This window comes from Rhinoderma darwinii, chromosome 5, assembly GCF_050947455.1.
Source record: "Rhinoderma darwinii isolate aRhiDar2 chromosome 5, aRhiDar2.hap1, whole genome shotgun sequence".
NCBI classification, from domain to species: domain Eukaryota; kingdom Metazoa; phylum Chordata; class Amphibia; order Anura; family Rhinodermatidae; genus Rhinoderma; species Rhinoderma darwinii.
Window position 1 is genome coordinate 317371214 of NC_134691.1, and position 23637 is coordinate 317394850.

Below are 23637 nucleotides of genomic sequence, written 5' to 3' on the forward strand. Positions count from 1 at the left end.
CCAAAGCCACCATGTAGCCCCAGCCTTATACTTTTCTTTTGTTGTATATTTTTGTCCGCAGCAAATCTGCCACATAAGAACATGGCGTTAGGGGAAGTTATCAAAACTAGTTCAAATCAATCAGTTGCCTGTAGCAACCAATAGGAGGTTGCTTTAATTTTTTAAGAGCCTGTAAATAGAAGTGCTGCTGGATGTTTTGTGCAATTAAAATGTTTAATCTTGTCCCCTACAGTTTATTATCACGGAATAATCTCTGCAATTTCCAAAAGCGCAAATAAAGGGTATGGCAAAAAAAACAAAAAAACAACAAAAAAAAAACAACAAAAAAAAAAATACAAGTCCCTTCGTCCTTTGCGCACAGTACGGAAGCCGTCAGGGTGTGTGATATGTGTCGGAAGGCGGGGCTAGATGAAAGCGAGGCTCGGAATCCCAGAATAGCAGGCGGGCGGGTCTGGGCTCAGCTGTCTGTCCTCCGCTGTACGAGGAAGAGATGCACAGGGCTGTAAGATGGCAGAGCTGCAGATGTTGTTAGAGGAGGAGATCCCTGCCGGAAAGCGGGCGCTTATCGAGAGTTACCAGAACCTCACCCGAGTGGCGGATTACTGCGAGAGCAACTACGTCCAGGTGACAGCTGCGTGATTGATGTCACTGGTGCTGGGGGGAACGGCTGGCTGGGAAGAGGGGAGGTCTGCACACACAGTACAGGAAGTGGGGCTGACCGTGTTGGCTCCGGGGTCTCCTCTCCATGCCGTGCGGAGATTTCATTCTGTCGTTTCTCGTCCCCTCCCGCCTCCTCTGTGGAGGCCAGCGGCGGTAAAGTGAGGCAGGCGGCGGCGGGGTCCCTGCTCTGCCCACAGGGTGTGCCTTATTGTTTAATTACATGACTCATATCATCTCTCTTGGGTGCAGTATCCAGCATGTTATTAGCAGGTCTCTGGTGTCCCATCATCCCCTCCAGGACGTGTAATAATATCAGGCTTTTGTATGTCTAGACGGAAGCAATGCCCATTATATGCCCGGTGCCAACCTATCCTACTATACACGTATTGCTCTGTCACTTTAAGAGGGTCCTGCATGCCAGTTGTGCCATCCGCTTCTAACCCCTGTGAATGTTGGTTGGCGGCGCCATGATTATTACGGTTGCATGGGTCGCCTTACCTGGTGTGATAACGTTGTATTATGGTACGCGACTGTAATATGTGCTCGGCCACATCAGGCATGGACGTGTACGAAGGGCAGTGCCATAGCTGGAGGACATTAACCTGTCAGTCCCTGTAGCCGGCTAATGACACTGGGACTACGACTCCCATGATGTTTGTTGTGTAATACTAGCTCCGGATTCTGTATACGTACGTCGTCGTGAGTTCCTGTGATCTAGGGTGGTACATGTGACCCTGGTATTGCAGAAGTGACAGCTGGTGAGACCTCGTCCGCCTTCGTAACATCTTACTGCTTCCTGTTCTTCAGGAATTCAATGTTCTCCTCTCTGGGTGGGGGGTAAACTCCCCCCGGGGGCACTTGGAATGCAAAAATTCTGAAGCTGACCGTAGATGGTGGGGTGGCTGTTATGTCTATGTTGGTGAGACATCTGGACACCCCCACTATACTGGCTGTAGTTTGGGGGATCGGCTCGTCACTTGTGTGAAAACCAGGAAGGATAACTGAGTGTCGATCTCTGTGGATCTTCTCATCGTGCTTGTAAGCAGCTTCCTATACAGAGCCGGTGAGGGGAAAAGTCAGCCGTGGCGATGTACACTGGGACGTGGAGCGTGGCAGAGTACGGTGCCAATGAGCACGCCTTGCAGTGTAGATGTACACGCGGGTTTGTGTGGCAATGTTTATTTCTTTGTTTTTTCGTGTAGAAAATCTCGCTCGCTTTCTCGTTGTAGGGCATTTCTGGTTTTAGGTCAAAGTTTCGTGGTTCTAGAAGTTCTACAACTTTCTAATTTTTTTTTTTTTAATTGTCACATTATGTAGACTTCTGTATAATTCTGATTGTCACAGAATGAAGCGTCCAAGCAGTGCTGATGGTTTTTAGTTTAAAGGGACACACCCTATTGATAAGGGAACTGGTAAAGCCCAGCTGTCAATTTAATACATTTCCAGGAGGAATAACCGAGTAACAGCCAAATGCAGAGTTCTAAGAAAAATGCTCCAGAATTGTTTCATTTATAAGTACTTGCTAAAACAGACGTGTCAGGAGAGCAGACGAGTGCTCTTTAATGCCCTGTTCACACCACGATAATGGCCTCCATTTGACACTTGCAGCTGGAAAAGCTCCCGGTTACCTCCAACAGAGGCCTGCAATGTATCCTACTGTATAGGCCATACGACGGCCATTTTTAAATTTTTTTTTTTTTTTAAAATATACTGACCCGACAGAGCTCTATTTACCTCCGTTGGGCTATTGAAGCCCTTTAGATAAGTTTAAGCTGCCCATAAACGTAAAATAGCGGTTGGCTAAATGATCGTTCAGCCGACAGCTATTCCATCCGACTTCCCCTTCCCCTTTTCCCCGACATCTGCTGTGGGGGAGAGTCGGGACACCGCCATACACACTAGCTGGTCGGATGTTCCTGCCGAAATCGGCGGGTTTGGCCGACATACATCTAATGTTTATGACCACCTTTAGCTTTTCCCGGCATACTCGTTAAGGCCCTGACAGTTTTTTGCAGTGGTTTTTCGCTGCATTTTTTTCAACTGCGGCCATTAAAGCTAATGCAAGGACCGCAGGCAAAAAAATGCTGGGAAAAATGTTTGGAAACGAGCACCGCAGGTTGGTTTCTGCCTCTCATTGATTTCAATGGGAGGTCAGAGACTGAGCCGTTGCAAGAAAGAACATGCTGATTTTTTTTTTCCCCTGCGAGTGGCTTAAAGCAGCCCAGGAACAAAAACGCCTCTGCCTCCTATTGAAATAAACTATTGCAGACTTTTTTTGGCGCGGATTCTGCGTCAAATTCTGCACTAAATGTCTGTTCCTCAACTGTTTAAATACTGCCTCATAGGGGTTCTCTGGAAATGATGTAGCACTAGAGGCTCACATAATACTTAATTTCGACTGCTGTTACAATTTAAGGCCCCATGCACACGACCGTAATATTGCCCGTTAATACGGGCCCATTCATTTCTATGGCCGACGGACACCTTCCCGTATATCTATGGGAGGGTGTCCGGGCTGTAGAAACCTGCCGGAAAAAAATAGGACGTCCTATTTTTTTAATTTTACGAACCGTGCCCCTATACTTTGTAATGGGAGCACAGCTCGTAAAAACGGCTGGCCATCCCGGTAATTACGGGCACGGTCGTGTGCATGAAGCCTTAATGTGGAGTCCGGCCATTTTATGTTGATGGCCTATCATTCGGACAGGTCATCAATATCAGATCGGTGGGGTTCCGACTCCCGACACCCCCCACCGATCAGCTGACCGAGGGGGCCGCAACTTTCGTTGCCGCGACCTCTTCATTGTTCACCAGGCGCACCGTATACATCGGTAGCGTCTGTGTCTGGGATTTTAACTCGGTCCCATTCACTTGAACTGGAATCCCAGGCACAGTTGCTACGGAGGTATATCAGCTGATTGGCGGGGGTGCCGGGAGACAGACCCCCCCCACCAATCTGATACTGATGACCTATCCTAAGGACAGGCCATCGGTATAAAATGACAACCCCTTTAAGTCCTCAAGAGCTGATGGAGACCTCGTGATGGGTGGGCTATTTGGCAGGAGTGGGTGGTCATATTTGTATACCTCCCTCCTGCTGCGGACATGAGATTGAAGGGGTATCCCCATCAATATATTATCACATATTACAAGGATATGTAATAAGTTCTTGCAGTCAAACAAGACTTTATTGCTAGAATGAAGGGACTGCGGCCGTATTATTTACATATGGCCATGGGTTTCAAATGGTGAAAAACGGACAGATTAAACAAAATTATACTCACTCACTCACTCATCTCTGCCAGGAAAGACCCATTGATGATTTTATCAGCAACAGATTATCTAGGGTGTTTGGTGATCTGGCACCTTTCCAGTTTGTCATGCCAGATTAAAGGAATTGTACAGTCTAATGTTTCTGGTCTCTTCACCCCCCGGCTCCTTATTCTGCTTCTCCGTGCACATTACCTGGGTAATACAATTGTTTTTCAGGCTGCTTATCTTGTACTTCAGCAGTAATTGAATGTGCTGTGAGCCTAGGATCTGGAGGCGGTAGAAGAACTAGTCTTAGTCTTAAAGTCCATTAAGTCATATTGGAAGTGTGACTAACAGCTGCGCAGAATATGATTTCATGATAGACATGGTTACGCCCATGATGGTTATTTGGGGACTTATTGGGAGAAGTGTACGGATGCCGTCATCAGCCTTTCTGCAAAACTAGGGATCCTGAAAAATAAGGCCCCATGCACACGACCGTAAAAACTCTCCGTAATTGCGGACCATGATACGATCCGCAATTACGAACCCATTCAGTTCTATTGGCCGCGGACACGTTTCCGTACCGCTACGGATGGGTGTCCGTGCCGTAGAAATGTTCAGAAAATTATTGAACATGTCCGTTCTTTGGCATTTTACGGGCCGTGCTCCCATACATTGTATGAGAGCACAGGCCGAAAATGCGGCCGGCCGTGTCTGCAATCGCGGGCTGTGATTGTGGGCACGGCCGTGTGCATAGGGCTTAAGAGTCTTACGCCTCATGCACACGAATGTGTTTTTATGACTGCAATTCACCCGCAAATCTGCAAGTGAATTGCGGTCCCATTAATTTCTATGGACCCATGCACACAACCGTGGTTTCCACGGTCTGGGCATTGGCCGGGAGCTTAAGCAAAAAGATAGGACATGTCCTATATGGGCTGCCTTTTGCGGTCCAGGCTCATTGAAATTCATGTGTGCACGGTCCGCGATTTTCGGGCGGCCTGGGAATGATACTCCGTGGCCGTCCGAGCCGCAATTGACGTGCCGTACACACCACTGCGGTCATGTGCATGAGGCCATATTCTGATGATCTGACACTTGTTTCTGGCACAGAACTGTCTGGTAAGACCCCATTCACATCACATTTTTGCCTACGTTTAACTTATACGTCAAACGTAGGCTGTAAATAAGATGCAGATAAGTGGCATCCGTCATCTATAGACTATTATGGGATCCATTTAATGTATACGTAATGGAAAGCCCGTTGTTTGGAATAGTCTAGATTACTCCACTATTCCATATATCTATAAAGAGGTTTACCAGCAAAGCGGGGGCCAAAAAGACACGCTTTTGGCCCCAGTTGGTCTAATGGCGCCCTATAGACATGTTTAGTGTGTACGTTGGGAACTTTTCACGTTTGTGTTGTGAACATCGCAGAGTCCAGTGAATAGTTATAGCCAATTGGCAGACTTATCTGATTAAAGGACAACTCCAGCCAAACCCAAATAATTCAGCTTTAACTGAAGTTAAAGAGGCTCTGTCACCAGATTTTCAAACCCCTATCTCGTATTGCAGCAGATCGGCGCTGCAATGTAGAGAACAGTAACGTTTATTTTTTTTCAAAAACTAGCATTTTTGGCCAAGTTATGACCATTTTTATATTTATGCAAATGAGCCTTTCTTAAGTCCAACTGGGCGTGTATTGTGTGTGTAACATCTGGGCGTTTTTACTTGTTTTACTAGCTGGGCGTTGTGAATAGAAGTGTATGATGCTGACGAATCAGCGTCATCCACTTCTATTCACAACGCCCAGCTTCTGGCAGTGCACAGACACACAGCGTGTTCTCGAGAGATCACGCTGTGACGTCACTTCCTGCCCCAGGTCCTGCATCGTGTCGGACGAGCGAGGACACATCGGCACCAGGCGACAGAGGCTACAGTTGATTCTGCAGCAGCATTGGCGTTTGCAGGTAAGTCGATGTAGCCTCTGTCGCCTGGTGCCGATGTGTCCTCGCTCATCCGACACGATGCAGGACCTGGGGCAGGAAGTGACGTCACAGCGTGATCTCTCGAACACGCTGTGTGTCTGTGCACTGCCAGAAGCTGGGTGTTAACGAAGAGAAGTGGATGATGCTGATTCGTCAGCATCATACACTTCTATTCACAACGCCCAGCTAGTAAAACAAGTAAAAACGCCCAGATGTACATAACTTTAAACACGCCCAGTTGTAATTAAGAAAGGCTCATTTGCATAAATATAAAAATGGTCATAACTTGGCCAAAAATGCTCGTTTTTGAAAAAAACAAAAACGTTGCTGTTATCTACATTGCAGCGCCGATCTGCTGCAATAGGAGATAGGGGTTTGAAAATCTGGTGACCGAGCCTCTTTAAAGGGGTTCTTCACCATTCCTCCACCCTGTGAAAAACGATAATTTTTGCCCAAGTTATGAGCAATCTTATATATATGCAAATGAGCTTTTCAATGGACAATTGGGTGTGGATTGTGTTTTTACCAACTGGGCGTTGTGAATAGAAGTGTATGACGCTGACAAATCAGCATCATACACTTCTCATCGTTCCCACCCAGCTTCTTTCACAGCAGACACAGCGTGATGTCACCCACAGGTCCTTCAACCATGTCGTCGGACAAAGAAGATACATCGGCTCCAGGCGTCCAGAAGGTTAATATGCTTGTCTCTAGGGAGTTTGCTATGCTTACCTTCACATGGTGATGCTGCTGCAAATTCAACTGTACTCTCTGACGCCTTGAGCTGATGTGTCTTCTCTCTTCCGACGCCAAGGTTGAAGGACCTGTGGGTGACGTCACGCTGTGTGTCTGCAGTGAAAGAAGCTGGCTGGGAATGATGACGTCACCCACAGGTCCTTCAACCTTGGTGTCGGAAGAGAGAAGACACATCAGCTCCAGGCGTCAGAGGGTACAGTGCAGGGTATGTGCAGGTAAGCATAGCAAACTCCCTAGAGACGAGCATATTGCCCGTCCGACGCCAATGTTGAAGGACCTGTGGGTGACGTCACGCTGTGTCTGCTGTGAAAGAAGCTGGCTGGGAATGATGAGAAGTGTATGATGCTGGTTCGTCACTGTCATACACTTCTATTCACAACGCCCAGTTGGTAAAAACACAATACACGCCCAGTTGGTAAAACGAGAAAACACGCCCAATTGTCCATTGAAAATCTCATTTGCATAAATATAAAATTGCTCATAACTTGGGCAAAAATGATAGTTTTTAAAAAAAAAATCAACAACTTTGCTGTTCTCTACATTGCAGCGCCGATCACATGCAAGGAGATAGGGATTTGATAATCTGGTGACAGCCTCTTTAATTTTAACTCTGTGAGTAGAAGGGAGAGACCCCCTTGAACACAATCTCTACTACTGCCCCCCCCCCCCCCCCCCCATCCTTCAGCTGAGATGCTCTTCTGTGTTGGGGTCTTTGCTCGGCTGTAGCTGCTGTAGGGAGTTCCCTGGTCAGGATTCCTGTCTCTTGGTGAATCCTAAGAAACTGCTCTACATCTCCAGGCCACGGACAGCTGCGGATTTCAGTGTGTGCTCAGGGGTTCACATAGATACTTCCATTTCCTACCTCCAAAAAAAGTGGCGGAGGGGATTACATAAGGGGGACCCCTAAATAATATGGACTATCTGAACTAGACTCTCGTTGTTTCTCTCCTAGGAACACTCGCAAGTTATTTAATTGAACATCATGTATTGCCTGATACCAGAGAACAGTGGCTTGTGTAGTTTACAGTTAGGGTCTCCTTTTTTTTTTTTCTCTTTACAGCGGCCAATATGGGCCGTAAAAACAAGCCTCTGTCAATGACCGCTCGAGCTGCGATCACTAAGTGTATGGGGATGAGCAATCATTACTCCGATCTCTCATCCCCATACATTACCATCGTGTCGGAGCCACGTCTACCTGTTTACACAACGATATTTTCTGCTGCATAGACGATACGATCAGCCGATGAACGAGCGTTCATGTGCCCGTGTATTTGAAGTTTTCATGTATTTTCTGATTTGACTTTGGCCGGTGTCGTGCGGTATTTATTAACCTTTCCAAATCTGCGACTCGTGTGCGATGGCTTCAGTGTTACTTCCTTATACTTTATAAGCCGGCACGTTTACCTCATTTGTGGTGCCACCGGAAGTATCGACTTCCTACTGTGAGGTAAAGGTTATGATTTCACTAGTAATCCATACGTGGTTACAGAGCTGGTCCGTTGTAAATCGGCTCCAAACATGACTTTATTTCGGACTGTTGTCTCACTAAGCCGACAGCTATCTATTGTGTAAGGCCGGCTAAAACCGGATCTGTCACATCTCCTGACGTTTGTTTTAGTAAATGTGTTCCTCATTGAATAACAATTCTGCAACATATTTTCCTAGAACGCTACGTTGTCATTCCTCTTTTATTCCTCCTAGAAATGTATGAATAAGTTGATAACTGGATGTTACTAGTTGGGGGGTGTGTCCCTACACAAACTGACACTGTCCAATCAGTGCTGACAGAGTGAGACAATAGGGACACGCCCCTCTCACATAGGGAATGGTTACACCCATTTGTCAATTTATTCATACATTTCTAAGAGGAATAACAGAGGAATGGCGTAGCAGAGCTCTCAGAAAATCTGTTCCAAAATTGTTGTTTCATGGGGAATACAAGCATTTACTAAAATGGACCTGTCCGGAGAGGTGAAGGGTCCTCTCTAAGCTCTGTTAATTACATGTTACTTAACTTTTGAAGAGTTTCTGTGAAAGGGTTTTCAACGATTTAAAAATGTATGGCTTATGCGGAGGATCAATATTAGATCGGTGGTAGTCTGACTCCCGGCACTTACACCGATCAGCTCTTTGAAGGGGACGCGGTGCTTGTGCGAGTGCTGCAGCCTCTTCATTGTTGGCACCGGTTTCAGTCTGGTTCATACTTGCACACGCCGATACTTAGTGGCTGTGAATGGGACGACGCAGCAATACCATGCACAGCCTTTAAAAAAGTAACTGCGTGTGCCATCACAAACTAGACTGAAACCGATCAAATATTGGCTTCGCGTTGGCCAGCAGTTTTAAAATCCTTCGATAACCCTTTTAACTGGTAGTGGAAACCAAGGCCTCATGCTATCCTATCAGCCGATGTACACGACCGTAGTTTCCATTATCTGTGCATTATCCGGACCGCAAAAAAAAAAAGGGCATGTCCTTATACGGTCCGCAATTGCGGTCCGGGCTCATTGAAGTCAATACACCTTGTGTGTGCACGGTCCGTGATTTATGGACGGTCCACTGATTAAACTCCGTGGCCCGTCCGTGCTGTAATCACGGACCCTGCAGACCGCTACGGTCGTGTGCATGTGGAATTAGGAAGTAAAAACCTCTTGGCACAGCAAAAAAAAACAAATAAATATATAGTGTGTGTGTCTTGACTTCCAGTCCCACAGTTAGATAGGCAGCACTCCACATTGTTTAAGTAAAGTTTTATTCACCCATATGCAAATGTGACGTTTTAGCCCCCAACAGGGACCTTTCTCAAGCTTGATGTATGTGTATAATTTTGGCGACACTTTAATGTATGAGGGAATTACATAAATAGCAATTCCCAAATATGTAGAATACCTCTTGTGATCTGATACCCCTGCCCCAGGCTCTGGGGAATGTGACTAAATCTAGGTATAGGTGGCCTGTATTGTCTGTGCTGGCACTGCATGTGTGACTGTCTGACAGGCAGCGCATAGGGAGGTGACCGGGTGCAGTGAATATAGAACCAGAAGTGAATGCATTATGCTTGGATTGCTGCCACTTGTAGTGGAGCATGGGATATCGGGGAATCACTAGTTAAGCACTTCACCAAAATCATCACTAAACTGTCTCCAAATTGTTGTGTGTTTTGTCCAGGTAGTGTCGTACCCGGGCTAGAATGTGTACAGGATTAGAAACACATGGGCGCTTAGTTCCAAAATCCAGCACCACGCCTGTCCAGGATTAGGTCCGCTCAGTTGAAGTGATTAGGTCTGAGCTGCAATACCAAGCACAATCTGTGGACATGTGTGGTGCTGTTTTTGGACGAAGGTAGCCATGTTTTTGTTATCATGAACGTTCTCATAAGGCTGGGTTCACACTTCAGTCAGATGGCACAGTTTTGTCATGGTTTGCATCCTTTTTGACCATGACGTGAGAACCCAGCCTTGTTTTTGTGGCAGTTCTTTGAGCCTAATAGGAAATATTTCATTCAAAAGGACTTCAAAAGGAATGTGAAGTATAAAAGAAGGACCTGTACCGTTCACTCTTACTGGATACACTACTGGGTTTGTCAAAAAAAAAAGCTGTGTGTGTAATTCCAGCCTTAAACTGGATTCCCTCCTAAATTTTAAACCGACCTGTCAGCTTATTATGGTGCCCTATGTAATGGCAGCATATTAAGGCTACAAGTACGGCAGAACAGTTGAGACTGAATATTCCAGCAAGTTTCACGCGGCGTAACTTTTCATGGACCGCAATGTAAATCTGATGCGACTGTTACTTGGGTGTGACAGGTTTTTCTAAGGTCACGGAAAAAAAGTCAGTCACATGTGACTCACACACAACTAATGCTATTTGCTGTTGCAACTTTTTTTGGGTGTGATTTTTAGTCCAGCAATGCCCATGCATGTGACACGCGTCTCTGTGTCGCTCTATCCTATGCCTCCGCTGTATTCTTTGTGCTCCTATGAGGGAATGTTCACACAACCTATATTCAGCTGTTTTTTGGGCCGTAAATGCCCCAAAAAAACAGCTAAAAATAAACATCTGCCCATTGATTTCAATGGGAAAAACGTCATTCTGTTCCCTCAGCCTCCTTTCATTGTAAGGCCCCATGCACACGACCGTAAAAATCCTCCGTTTTTGTGGACCGCAATTCCGGTCTGCATAACCGGACCCATTCACTTCCATTGAACGCGGACACATTTCTGTATCGCTATGGATGGGTGTCTGTGCTGTAGAAATGTTCAGAAAATTATTTGACACTGAATGCAGCTACTCCGTGTGGGGAACGCTTCATGCTAGTGTGGGGAACGCTTCATGCTACCTGCTCCTGAAACCCGGTGCTCACAATGTCTCGGTGCATTTGGTATTTCTACAACAGATTGTTTCAGTCTGTTCCTAATAACCAGCCACACTGATCTCATCTCCCTGCCAGACGCTTTGAGTGAGGGACGAGCTCTCTTTTTGGGAAATTTTGGTGACATCCTTTATGGCTGCCGTTGTAAGGCCGGATTCACACGAGTGTGTTCGGTCCCTGATGTATGGACTGCATGCCGGCAGTATTTCCCAGACTGAACACACCGCAGGAAGCCGGGCTCTAGCGTCCGTTATCTATGACACTAGGAGTCTCTACCTTTCTGTGGTATACTGTCCCATACTAAAAACATGATGATAGTACGGGACAGTTTTCCCGCGGCGAGGCAGGGACTCCTAGCGTCATAGATAACTGACGCTAAGAGCACGGCTCCCTGCAGTGTGTTCGGTCCGGGAAATACTGCCGGCATACGGTCCATATATCACGGGCTGAACACGCCCATGTGAATCTTGCCCAACTCCCACATGGTTGTACACCCAATGTTCCCAGGATCCAAGGTTTGTTTAGTTATATACAATCCAGTTACTGCACAGATTTGGATGGGAAGACCAAGGGGTAGCCTGTTCAGGTGTTTTAATGACCGGCATATTGGATGCAACCCAGCTGTTCCAGAAGCAGGTATAACCGGAAAAGGCTAGATTGTGATGTGTGCGCGTATAATAATATATATATTCACGCACACAATCCTTACAAGAATGAATATATATATATATATATATATAAAAAATCTTGTAAGGAGAGGACAATAAAAGCCTTTTTTTATCCTTTGTTACTGGTCTTGTTCTGTACTTGTCCTGCTTTGTAGCGCAGACAGACCAGAGAATCCAGTTCTTCCACCTCCACCCTTAATCCGCCATCAATAATCGTCTGTCTGGGTTCCACACGTTTCACGTGAAATCTCTGCCCAAGTTTTCTGTTGGGCTCTGATGCTGCAGGAATAAAAGCGGTTTCATAAGAGGAATAACTCATGAATATTTCATCTCTTACATCTTCACTAATGCAGAGCCTGTTTGTGTCTGCCGTAAATAAAGGTCGGACAGCAAATCTATTCTGTGTTATCTCTTCTGCTCCGGCGCAGTAACTGCGATTGTTATATTCCACCTTGGTAAAATGATGCCATCCCGAGCCGCTGTCCGTTTTTCAATTAAATGCGCTCCTACCTTTAATAAGGCTCAGTTCACATCCCGTTTTTACTGTACGTCTGACGTGCATGTTTTGACATGAAAAAAGTGTCAAAATGTGACCACAGCGTGTACATTGATTTCTAAGGTCAGGACGGACGCCCTAATGGTGTCGTTTGTGAACACGTTTTGTGAGCTTACGTTGTACCCTTTTTTATTTTTTATTTCTTCCCAAGTCCTGAAAAGCGTAATCTACTATTCTTTTCAGTACTTTTAATGTATACGTTTTTATTTGTATTGAAGTCAATGGTGACGTATGGATGACGTATTTAATCTTAAACCCTACGTTTGCATACGTAAACTTATACGTTATTTGTCACCGTATATGGGAAATCTTGACTTTACAAAGTTTGATTTAGCTCTAAAACAAAAAAGTGTGTTTTTAGAAGTAAGAACGGACTCAAACCTATAAAATCATATACGATGTATACTACAAAAAACGAAAGCCTATGTTACAAATGCATACGTTTTTGTAACTTTTTAAAAACGTATACGTTGTCTTATACCACAAACGTGTGCACAAAACGAGATGTGAACATGGCCTAAGGCCACTATTAATGGTGCACAGATAACTGCATGCGTATTACCAGACCGGTGCAGCACGGCTATGTGTGGCAATCCACGTACCGCAGGTGCAAAATAGTACCCTAAGAGCAAGTTCACCAGCTTGTCGTGTGAACAGTTTAGCAATTGTGACTCTAAAAAACTTAATAAAATCGCATTTGAAGGAACTCCTGCGGATGCGGATTTTGCAGGTGAAACATGTTGAGGAAATGTTTCACCTGAAAAACAAAACGGGAAACGCAACCGAATCGAGAAACTTAAAACCACATGCATTTCTTTAGATGTGGCACCTCAACTGCTGCTTGTAATTATACCCACCACACGTCGCTTATTGTTCGCACAGCGGCCGCTTCGTGTATACCTACCCTTGGTCTCATCAATCGGCTAACTGTCGGCTGGGCTGCATTTATATAAAGCTTTGTCCAGATAAGACTACACCGCTATGCAAAAAAAAATTAGCAGTTTTTTAGTTTCGACCTCTCAGAGCCTCGAGACCAATCATGATTGAGGCCCCTACATGTACATACAAAACACACTAAGTCCATATGCAATGGCTCCTGTTGAGGCGGCAGGGTGTATGAACTCGCTACGATGTGTTTATGTACGGCGATAGTGATTGGCTGACCCAGCTTATGTGATTGATTGTGGTGCAAAATCGTTGTGGTTTCCCGCTATAACTTTCCTGCTATAACTTTGGAAATCGACTAAAGTACAAACTTACAGACTCAATGATGTGACCCACTGACGTCTCTTTTGGTATGTCTAAATATACATTTTAGGTGGATTTCCCCTTTAAATGCTGGGAGTGGGGGTCACAGATTCAGTATTCCGTATGTTGGTGATGTCTGCCAAGCTGTGGTCTATCATTAAGTGGGCTACAATGTGGGTAACATCTGTAGCTGACCTACAGTATAGTAAAAGATGAAAGGTCCAAGAGCAGCCGCGCCCGTCACTTACGCTGCACTGACTTCCCGCACAGGGACTTTGCCATATAATTATAATATGATAGGGAACCCCAGTCTCTGCCTCTCCCGGCACTGCTGCTGGCATTTCCATGTATTTCAGGATTCGTCATGTTCTTTACAGCCAGACATCATCACTGGGACACAGGAGGGATCACTTGTCAGGTTTTTCTGAGCCTCTGTATATAAAGCTCTTTTTGGAAACCGCTTTGAATAAATAAAAAAAGGAAATACTGAAATGACAATCCCCGAATATATCAGCAGTGTTCCCAATACAAATGGTGAGTCTCCCGGTAATAATGCTGAACTGTGGAGAATATTGGCATGTAATCTGTCAGAAAAATCTATTTATAGTGGCATCAAGTACAATCGTCAGCCTATATCTGCACTATGCCCCAGGCGTATATACGCCAAACATATCTATAGCCATATATGGGCCCAATATAAAGCCAAGAGAGCCCTTTCGGTATACCTCCCCCGTATTATAAAGCATAATAGACTATGCTAACTATATGTAGGGGATAAAAAAAAAAAAAGAACCCAATATGTTGCGCAGTATATGGGTGTTTTTTTTTTAAATTTTATTTAAAAAAATTTTTTTTTTTTTTTTTAGTGACCGCCGTTGAGCGACATATGCAGCTTTATGGTACAAGCTGGATTCACATGTGCCGGATTTGGTCACAGAAATTCTGCCACAAAATCTGCACGTGTTTTTATCACCCTTTAGCAATGCAAAGGTCGAAAACCACAGCAAGCCCGTGGCATGTCCGCATTCAAAACGGCACTCCAATCCACATGTAACGCAAGGATTTTGCAGTAGACCAATCCACAGCATAATAATGCGCTGTGTAGGAATCTAGCCATTAAGTTATAAATGTGGTCATACATATGGCGTAGATATCACTAGACTTTGCCATGTATGCACCGAACATGGTGTGAACAGAGACTAATCATTGCATTGGCATTTAAGGTATTGTTAGTTATGGCATTAAATAATCTAGATATCATCACTGGAAAGAACAGGCCAGCTTTTGGGCTGCTGTGGGTAGCCTTCTCCTGCCCTGTTAGTCATGTGCGCTTAGCGTGTATTCTGGAAAATGCTCCCAGTGTACATGGTAAGTGTCCATAGGACTCCATTAACCCAACGAAGGCCAGAAGAGTGTCCTCTTGGCCTCCGGTACGTTGTAAGTCGCAAAAAAAGCCAAAAACCTGTATGTATAGCGAGCCAGACCTACGCTATTTCATGAAACTGTATACAGTAACACACGCGTATACAGTGTGGTATGGCCCCCTTTTTATTCTTTTTGATAGACATTGGGTGTTTGTGGGTGACGTATCTCACTCTATACCGTGGGATATGTCGCAGCCTTCTGTCGGAGGTATACTTTGCGAGTCAAATGAGTGAACAGGGCCGTACTCGACTTTTGGTGGGTGTAGTAATTCAAATGGATACATGGCGGCGGAAATAAGGACAGGCTTTTATTTCGAAATGTCAATAAGTAGACCGTGCATTTAGGGATCAAACCCGTCGACCTTCAGGTGGTCGCCTTAGTCTACATTTATAAATAAAAGCCTGCCCTTATTCGCGCCTCTAAGGCACTGCCACATAACTACACCCAACGAGGGGAGAGCCTACCTGTACCCCAACACTACCGGGTGGGCAAATGTCCTCCAGGACCTGTTTTCCTCTACTTCACCCTCCATGTTTTCTAAGATCTTTACATTATAAATTCCATAATCTAATAATTTAAATTGCTGTGAAGGTAAAGCTTCCCTGTGTTCACGAAGAAATAGCTGGTCCTGTGTTTTCACGAGGGGGGCTGGGGGAGCGTCACTACTTTACGTTGATTTTGTCAGATTCTCTCCGTGTCTGTATGAGTGGCGGCCCGCAGGAATGGTATAGCGTAAACTGTACAGCAGAGACGTGTTCACAGAAGAAATAACAGGAAATGGCCCATCAAAGGCTTGTACTCCGAGCTGATTTACAGTGAGAACAGCTGCAGACAACGGCTGATTTCCTCTTCCTTTGGCACCACCCTAGTAGATGATTTTTCTTTAGTGGCTCCATCTGGCTAAGACAAAATGTGACAGAATCTGGAAGATGTGAAGAAGATATGTGACACACTGTAACGGCACACCCAAATGGGCGACGTATTCCATCCATCCGAAAGCCTGGCATGTATGGACGGATGATCAGTTTGGATGGGGTACATGCTAACAGATTTCCCTTGTGTACGAAGCAGCCTGTATGGATGGCAGAGACTGGATAGCGGCTCCTCTGCAGATGTGATCTTCAAAGCCAAATTCACACGATGCGGATTATGTGCGGATTTGCTGAGTCCGTTTTCCTGTGGCAAATCCTCAGCGTAATACAGGACCAGCAAAGTAAATGAGATTCCAAGTAATCATCTACATATTGCAGAATTTTTCCGCATGTAAATTGACGTGCAGTGCGGATTTTAAAATCTGCAGCATGTCAATTTTATTTTGCGTTTCCGCTTGCAAATTGTCTGACAAGTTTGTAAAAAAAAAAAACTCCAAAAGCCGCACCTATTTTTGCTTCAAGCTACATGCACACGTTGCGTATTATGCTGCAGAAATACCGCAAGACATTCGTAGGAAAAAAACACCTGAAGATGCGTTTTTATTTTATTTTTTTTTGTATTTATTTTTTTACGTTTTGCTACGTAAATCGCAGCGTTTTCATGCTGCCGGTTTTGCTGTGTATTTCTGTAGAACCACAAGGATAGAATTCGCGAGCGGCATAGAGATTCCCTGGAATCTCATTGTCTGTCTATGCTGGTACTGTACTATGCAGCGGTTTTGCCGCACACACATATGCGTGGCAAAACCACACGTAACACGCATCGTGTGCATTGACCCTTATGATGTAAAAACTGCATCCAAAAATTCACTAATGGGTGCGGTTTTTACCTGCGGCATTACCCACGTATTTTCTGCACCAAGTTACGCAGTGTGTGCATGTAGCCTAAGGCTGGATTCACGCGTGACTTATCTTTCTGTAGCGAATCTGTTCACATTAGTGTCATGACTTCCATTATTAAAGGAGCGCTGACCACTCTGACGGACCCCACCATATCCTTCTAGAGAGTCCATAGTGTTTCTGGCTTTATGTTTTCTGGTGTTTTTGAAAGGAAGACCAGCGCTGCAGACCAATGCTTTTCTTCCCGTCAAAAAGCAATGGAGTCCTGATATAACCAAACCCGGCGCCGGCTTGATCAGCACTTTAGTCCTTATTGCAATGGACCAGAAAATGCTTGGCACACTCATCTAGGGACTTGGTCTCAACTTGAGCTGGAGGATGAGGAGCTTCTAGAAGTCTGTTGGTTTACACCATTATATTGCCCCAGCCTAGCCGCATCCATTATTTACATGTTTTGAAGCGTTCTCCACTCGGCTGATCTGTTTTTCCCACCGTCCTCCCCGCAGTAGATGTTTATCTACACAGAGCGAGGAACGTCTCCAGAACATGACTTGACGTATCCTGAGCAGAACTCGTCATGTACCATTACGCACTGGTGGAAGGAAGAGAAGTCGTCATTGTTCTACTGCAGGGTATAGACCATAGTCCCGGCCTATTTATAGTGCCAGAGTTCAGGACTTTATCAGTGGCTCCCAGCAGAGTCTGGAAGTGTCAGTGGAGAGTATATAAAGTGCTTTCTAGTTTGTGTTGGCTCATCATTGAGGTCAGGAGGGGAGGAGGGCAGGAAAGGGTGTAGCGTGTATGAGTTTACATTAACTTTCCCTGTCGCTGGAAGGTCAGGACTTCCTGCCTGCGGATTTACTTGGTACATGGAAGATACTAAGAAGACAAAATACCGTAGATATACGTAGGAGGGATTTCTGTTGGCCGACAATAAGAACTTTCATTGACCTAAATAGAAAACAAAGTTAAGCGTTTAGTTGCCGGTATTCAGGGCGTATTGGCTATTTGGCCCTTATACCGCTCAATGATGACTTGTCTCTATTCATTAGAACTATGGTCTCCAAGTCCTGGCTCTAAAGTTATTGCAAAACTACAACACTCCACATTGGAGACTGCTGCGTTACAATATCAATAGTATGAGTCTCTATAAATCGGCTTACACCATAAAGGAGTCCGTACACCTAGTGGCCGCGTGCCGGTAGTGTGCCACTCACCCATGAAACAGAGCGGCAAAAAGCAACTTGCCACGGTTTTCCAATGTGGGAGTGCGGTAACCTTGTTTGTCACATCAGGAGTAAAAAAACAAACAGTGAAGTACCAATTCGTCTTAAAGGCTATGTAAAACGCAAAAATCTTTTTTTTTTTTTCTTTTTTTTTTTTCTTTTTTTTTTAATAAATAACACACTGATACACTTTTTTTTATTTTTTTTATGTGCAACTTTATAATTCGTTTTTATCAACAATTAACTTTACTTTTTTAAATACTTCTGCTTTGTATTCTGTATGCACAGCAGCTGTATCTTGCGCTGGGACATAAATCAGTCAGGTCAGCGGGACTGACGGATCCAGTGACAGCAGGTCTTGTGTGCCCCTGACATGACGCAGGATCCACCTGTAATCTATCACATCTAAGTTATGAACGTAGATGTGAGTGGATATCCGCAGCACTGTGCAGCATTGTTTTTTTTCCATTTTGCTAGGTCTTGCTGTGGGCAGGATTACCATGTAAAGGACTACAGTTCCCATGGTGCCTTAACAACTCAAGTGATGCCTCGATTTACAGCTGCCTGCATGTCCCTTTTATTAAAAGGTGTAGGCTAGTGCTGTAATCATTCACTGCCTGCTATTGAGATACAGCTCTGCTGCACACATGTTGAGATCTGCTGCCCAGCATGTGAAACACGATCCCTCCAAAGACAGGTTAAGGGTAGAGCAGAGCGCAGTGGAGATAAGTACCATGTGAAGTGTGATGTCCTGTACTACAGGGAGGGGAAATAACCACAGAACATCATGCACATAGAGTACCCACGGCTCCGTATTCCAATGCAGTGGAACACTGTAGAATTTGTTCCCTTAGATTTAGTATGAATCAGAAAAAAAATAAATCTGAGGCGTTGTCCACAAAAAAAGACACGTAAAAGTGTCAAATGTTAGTTTTCCTAAAATGCTTCCGGCGTTTTTGTTTACGCTTTCAGCGCGTTTTTTAGCGCCTAATTAGGACTCCCAGTGACTAAGGGAACTAGACAAAACTGTGCCAAAGAATTGCCTCGACTACTTTTTTTCTTTCTTACGCGATGCTGATGCCGCGCAGCCTCCCTGTCGCTGATGCCGCGCAGCCTCCCTGTCGCTGATGCCGCGCAGCCTCCCTGTCGCTGATGCCGCCGATAGCCCGTAAGGGAACTAGTAGTTCCCTTGCAAACCCACCATGTCACAGACACGTTTTTAACGGTTGTTACATGTATTGACAGCCGTTAAAAACCGATCTATTGCCTTCTTCTTCTATGGGGGCCGTCAGGCTGTTAAAACGGCCAAAAATAGGACTTGTCCTATTTTTTGATGGCCATTATTCACGGGCCGTTAAAACGGCCGTGTGAATACACCCATAGAACATCATTGTTCTGAAAACATTCAGTTTATCACTGTTGTGTGAATAAGGCCTAAATTGACCTGAGAGGAGTACAGATGCCATTTTTAGGACCTTTTTGCAGCTCTTAATTTCCCATAACAGAGACCAGTGAGAGAATCAACATTGCATAACCTCTCGAAGTTCCTGCCGCTCGCCCACACTGGTGTTTACTGTACGTTTCTAGGATATTTAGGGAACTAGAACATGGCTCTGATTTTATCTATAGAAACGCCCCTGCCAGTGTGATCGTGATTACCGTGTTTGGGGGCCGTTCTCATATTTTCGCATATTTGGCATCTAAGATTATTTTTTTTTTGTATATATGGTTTAAGTGCACAATAGCAGTGAGGAGGTTATTGAATGGAGCTGCGGTTTAGCATGTGCCCTGCCGGTCCATTCAATGCCTACAGGGCTGACAAAAACCATCTAGTTCACGATTCTAGTGAACGGTGGGGGGTCCCAGCGATCATGAGGTCATCACTTCTCCTGTAGATGATCAAGGTTCTGAGTAGGAAAACACCTTAAAATTTACGTGTGCTTGGCGGGAAGGATGGTAATTTTAACACCAAACTTTTTTGTTCTAATTTTTTCTGGATTCACACATTGCATTTATTTTTATATATATATATATATATATATATATATATATATATATATATATTTTATACAAAAAATAAATGGTGTGGCCAGATGTTGAGAGGCTAAATACAGTGTTTTGGTTTGTGGCTTTTTTTTTTTGCGTAGGTTTCTCTGTGGGACTTTGAAAAATGGCTGCACAAAATGACAATAAAAAAAAAACAAAAAAAACTCCACCAAAAGCGCATTAAAATAAATAAAACACACTTTAAAAACATTTGAAATGTATGGTGCGTTTTTCGTGCGTTTTGAATAGGTGATAAATGTTGCTCTTGGGATAACTCATTTAATGCCTCGTTTACATCTGCGTTGGGGGTTCCATTGTAGATCCGGCCGAAATTACCGTAAACCGTTGCGCAGCATGCTGCGCTATTTCTGGCAAAACACACACACACACCGATCGAACCCATTAAACTTAATTTGGTTCTAACCCGTCATCATTCTCCCGAGATCAGACCCACTTTGAACTTCTTTGCCTGGGCACAATACGTCATACGCTAACCCGACTTTGTCCTTCTAAATTCCCCATCCAATCTCTCTACACCCTCCTGTTTGCTAAGCTGTGATAGAGACTTAGGCCTAACTTTTGTTTACGATGACCCATAAATCTTCCATGGCGAGTAGCTTCCAGGAAGCCGGGTTTAAGATCCTGTCGTGCTGGTATAGTGCCCTCCAGATTGCACACATTAATACCTGCGGTCTCCTCGCCGTTTTGTAGATGTGTAGACCATGTAGGCACAATTTTACACACCTTTTGGGAATGTCCGAAGTTGACTGCCTTTTGGTCAGAAGTGTGGCGTATCCCCTCAAAAGTGACGGATTTTCCTCCCGCGTTCACCGGCCGCCTTCCTGCTCCATCTGTGTGGTGATGTCTACGTACAGGCGTTCTGTGGTTCGCCATCTGGTGAATGCAGCTAGAGCCTGTGTTCCCGCGTCGTGGAGGCAATCCCACCATCCGGCGATTGTCATGTGGTTGGTAAAATACAAGAGATCACGAGAAAGGAGGATCTTACTGCATCTATGAGAGGAACCCATGCCAAATTCATCAAAGCCTGGTACCATTGGATTTGATTTCAGTCCTCGCTGGAGTATAGGGCCATTGCTGTCTCAACCCTATAATCATTCTGGTCTAGATCTGTATGGTGGTCTCATTCCCCTCCCCTCATATTTCCCTTTCTGTCTTTCTCTAATATTATTGTACTTCATGTATTACGCAAATGTGATATGACGGCGCGTAGCAGTCACATTTTCTTGTGCACTTATACTGTTGATCGTTTCTCTTTCTTGCAATGATACTTTCTTGGCCGGTGATGTCCGTGGTGCAACGGAATCGGTGACTCCGGTACTTTTGTTGCTCTGCTCCTATGACGGAGCAGAGCCACAGAAACTCTGTACGCAGATGTAAACCTAGCCTAAGAAGCGTTATGGTTTCTGCAAATAAACGTTAGTGTATAATGAAGTTATACAATTATCCAATATACTTTCTGTATCCATTCCTCTTTGGCTTTTAAGATCTCTGCTTGCTGTCATTTTAAAGAACTTTTTTTTTTGTTTACTTCCAGACAGTGGTTCATGGCTCGTTACAAGAGCTCTGATAAGGCTAGGTTCATGTGTCGAGGTAAAAAAAAAAATAAAAAAAAAAATAAATATATATATATATATATATATATATATATTTTGCCATGAATCGCAGCAAAACTGCACCATTTAGTTAAACTTTTACAGAAATCGCAGCAAATTGGCTTCGTTTTGCCGCAGTTTATGGCCAAAAAAAAAACATATTGACCGCAATGTGTAACTCGAGCTTTAATTGTGGTAATCAGGACACCGGTGTGTCCCAGGGATTTTTTTTTTCTTTTTCTTTTTTATATCCACTAGAAGTAAACCATGAAGGTTCCTATTGAATGACAGCAAGCAGAGATCTTGAAAATGGATTAAGAGAATTGTATACCTCTTTCTTTGCTGACCCTGTTAATGCTGAGGGGTGCAGGGCTCCTCTGGTTGCTCTCTGTTTATGTATTGGTGATGATTTTCCCGTCGTGTAGATCAGGCCGCTATTGTACACAGCGTTTCCCGAGTAGAACAGTAAGGGAAATACCGCGCAGTCTGCATACAAATGTGACTCGTGTAAAGAGCTGAATAATGAGCGGTGTTAACCCTCTCCAGGTTGTCTTGAATTGGGTCTTCGTAATCCTGCTCTTCAGCGGTCTGAAAATGAGAATCGTGACTGCATTGTGTGCCCACGATTAATATTTTGCCCGCTGAGCTGCAGACGGCCGGACGGACTGGATATAACGGGAAGGGTCACAAATATACTAACGGGACATTTTGTTCATACAGATGACCTACCCACAAGATAGGTCATCAGTATAGGATTGGTGGGGGTCCGACACCTGGCCCTCGCACCAATCAGCTGTTCTGGCTGCCTCTGGAAGTTCTGCAGTGGTCGGTGTCTGAAGCAGAAGGCTCTGGTCACAGCAGAACGTCCATGCTGCAGCTCTGCTCCTATTCAACTGAATAGGAGCAGAGCTGCAGAACGGTCGCTATACTGTGTACGGAGCCATCTGCTTCCAGCACCAACACTGCATAACTTCCAGAGGCAGCCAGAACAGCTGATTGGTGAGGTGTCTGGGTGTCGGACCCCCACCAATCCTATACTGATGACCTATCTTGTGGGTAGGTCATCTGTATGAACAAAATGTCCCCTGTCTGGACAACCCCTTTAAGGGCAAATATACAAGTTTCAGTAGTTCGGGTTCCTGGATTTTATTTTTTTCCCCCTCCTCCACCTCTATCTAAAGCTGGATCAAAATCCGGGTGTATTCAAACCTTGTGGGCATGCGGTTTTACCGCAATTTATGTGAGGTTTTTTTTTTTTTGTTTTTTTTTCCCGGTAATTTTTTTTAATCAAAAAATGCACCAAATTGCGGTGACAACGCATATGGTTATCGGATGTGTTTTTTTTTTTTTCACAGCACTCTGACTGCTGTCGGACTGCACCGTTACCTCTGGTGTGAGTGCTGCCTTTGAGTATGTTGGGGGGTGGGGGTCTTTTTGTTGGTCTTTATTAGTCGATGCTTCCCTGCAGCATTGAGCTTTAGACCTCATGCATACAACTGTAGAGATGTGCACGGTCCGTGATTTACGTCACGGGCGGGCCGCTGAGTGTCATCCGCGGAGCCGTCCGCAGTCACGGACTGTGCACACACAAGATGTGCATTGACTTCAATGAGCCCGGACTGCAATTGTGGACCGTATAACATGTCCTACTTTTTTTTTTATTCCCCCCCCCCTCTGGTCAATGCACGGACTGTTGAAACCTTAGTCGTGTGCATTGGCGCATAGGATAGAAAATGCTCTACACTACCCGCAACTGCAGAAACTATGCACAGTAGTGTTCATGAGGCCGTACCCAGGTAGAGCGGTTCAGCGTGATTGAAGAGCATAGAATCTGCCTTCTGACCCCTTGTTCCTGGCAGATATAGATATGTAAAAGCTTGAATCTGAAATGGTTTCCTGAGAAGGAATTTGTTCTGCTCAATAGATAATCCGTACTGAGCCGCTGGATCCCCTTATACAATAGAACTATATGCTGAAAGGGATCCCGGTGTGTCACCGGTATAATAGCGGCAGAATAGAAGCACATGGTTACCTGGCTGCCAGAAGTTGGAC

General features: G+C 44.8%; 1 protein-coding gene across 7 annotated transcripts in view; it reads left to right on the forward strand.

Moving 5' to 3' along the window:
- The first annotated feature begins 399 nt into the window (after positions 1 to 399).
- ABI1 (abl interactor 1) overlaps positions 400 to 23637 on the forward strand; it is a 68568-nt gene continuing 45330 nt past the window's right edge. For 4 of the 7 annotated variants that reach the window (XM_075827517.1, XM_075827519.1, XM_075827518.1 and 1 more), the window contains exon 1: positions 401 to 624. In XM_075827517.1, coding sequence (XP_075683632.1) covers positions 508 to 624 — 117 coding nt within the window. In that variant the 5' untranslated portion in view covers positions 401 to 507. Of the gene's footprint in view, positions 625 to 23637 lie in introns of all 7 variants that reach the window. The other 3 variants (XM_075827521.1, XM_075827522.1, XM_075827523.1) reach the window with 1 other exon arrangement.